Source organism: Cyprinodon variegatus, unplaced genomic scaffold (assembly GCF_000732505.1).
Source record: "Cyprinodon variegatus isolate N-32 unplaced genomic scaffold, C_variegatus-1.0 Scaffold202, whole genome shotgun sequence".
NCBI lineage: Eukaryota > Metazoa > Chordata > Actinopteri > Cyprinodontiformes > Cyprinodontidae > Cyprinodon > Cyprinodon variegatus.
Window position 1 is genome coordinate 1,028,839 of NW_015150655.1, and position 4,918 is coordinate 1,033,756.

The 4,918-nt window shown below is 38.7% G+C and overlaps 2 protein-coding genes across 3 annotated transcripts in view; one reads left to right on the top strand and one right to left on the bottom strand.

Moving 5' to 3' along the window:
* The window catches only part of LOC107088002 (protein FAM219A-like), a 21,293-nt gene extending 17,090 nt beyond the window's left edge, over nt 1-4,203 (bottom strand). The window contains exon 1 of one of the 2 annotated variants that reach the window (XM_015379896.1): nt 3,963-4,203. In XM_015379896.1, coding sequence (XP_015235382.1) covers nt 3,963-4,022 — 60 coding nt within the window. In that variant the 5' untranslated portion in view covers nt 4,023-4,203. The remainder of the gene's footprint in view (nt 1-3,962) is intronic. The other variant, XM_015379897.1, reaches the window with a different exon arrangement.
* Nucleotides 4,204-4,593: 390 nt separating this feature from the next.
* dnai1 (dynein, axonemal, intermediate chain 1) overlaps nt 4,594-4,918 on the top strand; it is a 32,451-nt gene continuing 32,126 nt past the window's right edge. Inside the window, exon 1 of the mRNA XM_015379864.1 lies at nt 4,594-4,635. Coding sequence (XP_015235350.1) covers nt 4,594-4,635 — 42 coding nt within the window. The remainder of the gene's footprint in view (nt 4,636-4,918) is intronic.

The following is a 4,918-nucleotide window of genomic DNA, read 5'->3' on the forward strand; positions in this document are numbered from 1 at the left end:
TCACATTACAACTCCAACCCAAAATATTTTTATTTATTTATTGATTAGATGTAAAAGTTCGGCAGAAAGTAGAATAGTATTGTAAAATAGAGGGAACATTAAAATTTTATTTGGTAAATCCTTTTCAAACAAGAATCTGTTAAGTGTGTGGTCTAATCTCGCTATAAATCCAGCTATTGTACAAAGGCCTCAGAGAATCCCAGCAGCCTGGTTATGGGGAAATCTAAATAATCACAATATTCCAAGACTGATTGTTGGATATCCCGTCATGAAACACGGCGGTGGCATCATCATGCTGTGCAGACAATTTTCTTCATCAGGGAAATAGAGCAGGATGAAGTTGATGGGAAAATGGATCTAAATGCAGAAAATTTACAGAAGAAAAACCCGCTTAAAGCTGTGTTGCAGAGATTCACCTTGACAGGGCAAAAACCTCACCTACAGCCAGAGCTAAACTACAACAGTTTTCATCACAGCATTTCAGAACAACCTGGACATATGTTTATAGCAAATCTCTATCCCAATACAGAGAACCGCGATGGATTTGGAAAAACAATAAGAAAACCATAAAGCTTTTTTCTTCCTATAATGATCATGCAAACTCCTATTGAAGCAAAAAAAAAAAAAAAAAAAAAAAGCTGCAAAAATCTGATAAATACTAAAAGGATATGAATACTTAAAGTACTGTATATCCCTCACATTGATCTGTATGTTGTGCAGTTAACAACTCCTTCCCTTCTTCACATGTTGAAAAGCTATGCGAGGCTGCTGACACAGCATGTAGTCTAAGCAATTGGTAGGATTACACATTGCGGCCGCTCACAGACCAATCCTAGTGAAGGTTGAGACATCAGCTGACCACTGAAACAAATGAACCATCTAACAATGGTAACAAGGCTAGAAATAGTACAATCTGAGTATGAAAGCAGGGCACATGAGCATGAACAATTCTAGCCCTTAGCAACCATGATTAAGAGTGTTTGTGCTGAATAATGTGTGATTGTTTATAGAAATGGTCTGCTTGTGATTTTATGGTAAACTGAAGAGAAGCAAAAAATAGGGCATGCAATGTTTATAAAGTACTTCACTCAATGTTTTACATAAGAGCTATTTTTATGTGGATTTAGCAGGTGCCAAGAGCATTCATTCAGCTTGGGAAATACAAAGAGATGATTAGCATCAAAATGCATGTCCATGTGTGCCACAGCACCTGCAATCCAGATAAAGTCTGAACATGTAGCTTGAGGGATTGGTTAAAAGGTTTTAAGAGTATTGAGAGGATCCGATGTTGTTTGAGTGTTCTCTGATTATTTTTAGTGTGTTAAGAGAGGAATCAGATCCTGGATTGACCACAAAACTGGAGGAGAACATCAAAATTAATAACAGAGGAATAATATTAACAAAGATATCTTTCTGTTAATTGTTCTTCAAACTGAAGCCCAAATTACTTTTAACGAGATTTAGATTTAGACAACTTTTAAACTTTCGTTTAGTGCTGCTTTCAGACAGTGCAATGATTATTTCCATTCCATAAAGTGCTGCAGTGCTCAAATGTAAACAGTGTGGTAGAAAACAAGAAAACATGGTGCAAGAAAACGCATTGATGTGGAAGTTCAGAGAATTAATATATATGGTGCAAATATGCAGTATTTTTGGTTTGGTGTCATCAGTGTGATGCAGAGTTTGTGACATGATTTAGAATTAGCTGTCTGTTGGGGAAGAAGCTGTTGCAGAAGCTGCTGGTCCTGCATCGAATGCTGTAAAGCCTCTTCCCACAGGGCAGCAGGGAGAACAGCCCATGGTGGGGGTGTGAGGAGTCGCTGATGATGTTATGGGCTCGGGACACGCAGCGCTGGGATGACATGTCTTTTATGGAGGGAAGAGGAGCCCTGATGATCCTGGCTGCTGTTGGTGAGGATGGGTGGGGGCAGGTGGGCTCTCCTCAACCTCTGCAGGAAGTACAAGTGCTTCTGTGCCTTTTTGACCAGTGAGGAGACCTTTACAGTCCAGGTGAGGGTGCCTGTGATTTGCACCCTCAGGAATTTAGTACTACTGACCACCTCTACAGCTGAGCTGTTATTGAGCAGTGGAGCGTGGTTAGGCCGGTTCTTCCTGAAGTCAATGATGATGTTCTTCATCTTCTCCACGTTCAGGATCGAGCTGTTATCTCTGCACCAGTCCAGCAGCTGCTCCATCTCATCTCTGTAATCTCTGATGAGGCCCACCACCGCGATGTCATCTGCAAATTTCAGATGTGATTGGCGATGAACCTGGGGACGCAGTTGTGTGTCATTAGGGTGAAAAGCAGGGGGCTCAGGACGCAGCCCTGAGGGGAGCCTGTGCTTAGGATGATGACATTAGAGGTGTTCTGTCCAACCTGGACTGACTGAGGTCTATTGGTGAGGAAGTCTAGCAGCCCATTGCAGAGGGGTGTATTAAGGCCCAACTGTTCCAGTTTGCCTATCAGGTGCTGTGGGATGATGGTGTTGAAAGTTAAACTAAAGTCTAGGAACAGCATCGGTGAGTGTTCTTCTCCTCTATGTGTGTTAGGCTCAGAAGAAAAGCAGAGGAGATGGCGTCCTCAGTGGAGCGGTTCCGTTGTAGGCGAACTGGAATGGGTTGAATGTTAGCGGCAGACTGGAGATGTGTTCTTTAACCACCCTTTCAAAGCACTTCATCATGATAGGAGTCAGTGTGACAGGCCGATAGTCATTGAGTGAGGTGACCTGAGGCTTCCCTGGAACCGGAATGATGGAGGCAGACTTAAAGCATGCTGGCACTATGGACTGGTCCAGCGACATTTTTAAAATGTCTGGACACCAATGAGGACACCAGCCAGCTGACCTGTACACTCCTTGTACACCTGCCCATTTACATAGAGCTGCAACCAACGAGTATTTTGCAAACCGATTAATTTGTTGATTATTGTTTCCATTAATAATTGGATAGGCAAAGGTTCCTTAAAGAAGATTTTTTACTAAATTAAACCAGGTGAAAATAAAACTTCTCCACATAAGGAGTTCTAGATAGAGCATACTGACAGACGAAATTGTTCATTTCCTTAAATGCACTTAAATATATATATATATATATATATATATATATATATATATATATATATATATATATATATATATATATATATATATATATATATATATATATATATATATATATATATATATATATATATATCATTTTTTATAATTTTGATATTGTTACTGCTTTAAATAGGTTCTTCTATCAGCTCAGGGCATGTTTTAAAGTCTATACTCCAATAAACGACTTAATTAGTTGAGGGTTTTTTCAATAATCTATTAATCATAATTAATCCGATTAATTGTTTCAGCTCTAGATTTAAATAAATGTAATAATTTTAACAGATATATTTCTTATCATGATAAATGTATTGCAAAAAAAACAAAAAAAAACAAAATCAGAGGCATTTTTAAACAGTTTATAAGTATATTAGTGTTTTGGAAAATGGTTTATAAAACAAGAAAATATTAATTTTGCATTAAATCAGCTAACGATCCAAGAATCCACTTTATTACTCTGGTGTGATACCATCACGACCCAAATAGCGCGTCACGCAATGACGCAAAAACACCAAGCTGTGACATCATTGAGGTAAACACGCGCATATGACGTGGCCTTTCAGAACTCGCGATCTTGAGTAAGTGCGTAGTTTAATTATTCAGATCCAGGGCTTTGGGGATGTGCTTAAACATTATATACAACACGGACATTTTTTTCCCCTATTAAATATTCAATAGGATAGTCGCCATCCTTTTTCAATCTTTATTATCCACTGTATTATAAAGCTGCAAATTACTCTCAGCTGGATCATCAGCATCTTATGCTGCACATCTGTTATAATCAGCCACAGAAAAGGAAATAATTTCCCCATTTGAATTCAGAACACATTAATTTGCATAATACGATGGGGGTTTCTCTCTTACCAAAGGCTGTGTCTCTCCGTTGACAGGAGGCACTTGGAATCTGTCGATTTCTTCCATCATTTTGGCAAACTGTAACGGGACAATTTCGGTAATTTGAAGATAAACGGTCAGGCTGAACGTAAATACATCAAGTTATTGACGCTCAGTCCGTCGGGATCCTGCGTTTATCAGCATGATAGCGGTTCCTTTTCCCCCATCCCGCTTGACAGAGGTGACTCGACAGCAAAGCACCAGCGTTACCGCCCTACTTCCGGGGCATGGAATATTCATGGAATCCTGACCAATCAGAGAGGAGAACACCGGAAGTAGGCAGATAATTCATTTTAGTCGCTTATAATCTAAAATATTAAATTCACATAAAACAAAAATGTGTGATAATATCATATTTCACTTGTAATTTAAATGTAACACATATTTACTTATAATGACTTAAATAATCGGAGACCTGGCTTCATTCATCCATTCCAGACACGGCTATCGAGCTAGCAGGCCGCACAGGGGAGGAGGGCTGTGTATGTACGTGAACAACAGCTGGTGCACAAACACGTCCACCATCGATAGGCACTGTTTCGCTGTGACTCCAAACTTTTTACAATTTCTCTCAATGGTTTGAAACAAGGACCTCGCGGTAATGTCCATGTATAAAAGGAAAAAGGCTGCTCGTGGCGGAAAGGTAATTGTTGCCAAATTTTATCTAGCTCTCAACTAAAATAACAACGGCTGCTCGTTAACTTTATAGTTGCACTTATGAGAAAGTAAAAAGGACCACATTTTATTTTTTTTAATGAGAATTAATTTTAATGAGAATAAAAAATAAATTATTCTGAGATTGACTTGTAAATATATTCATACTCCAGAAATTTACAACTTTTGTTACCCCTCAAACACCAGACTTGATTTAAACTTTTTTTTTTCAGGTCCTAACCTGCTAACATGAAACAATTTTGTTAAATGAA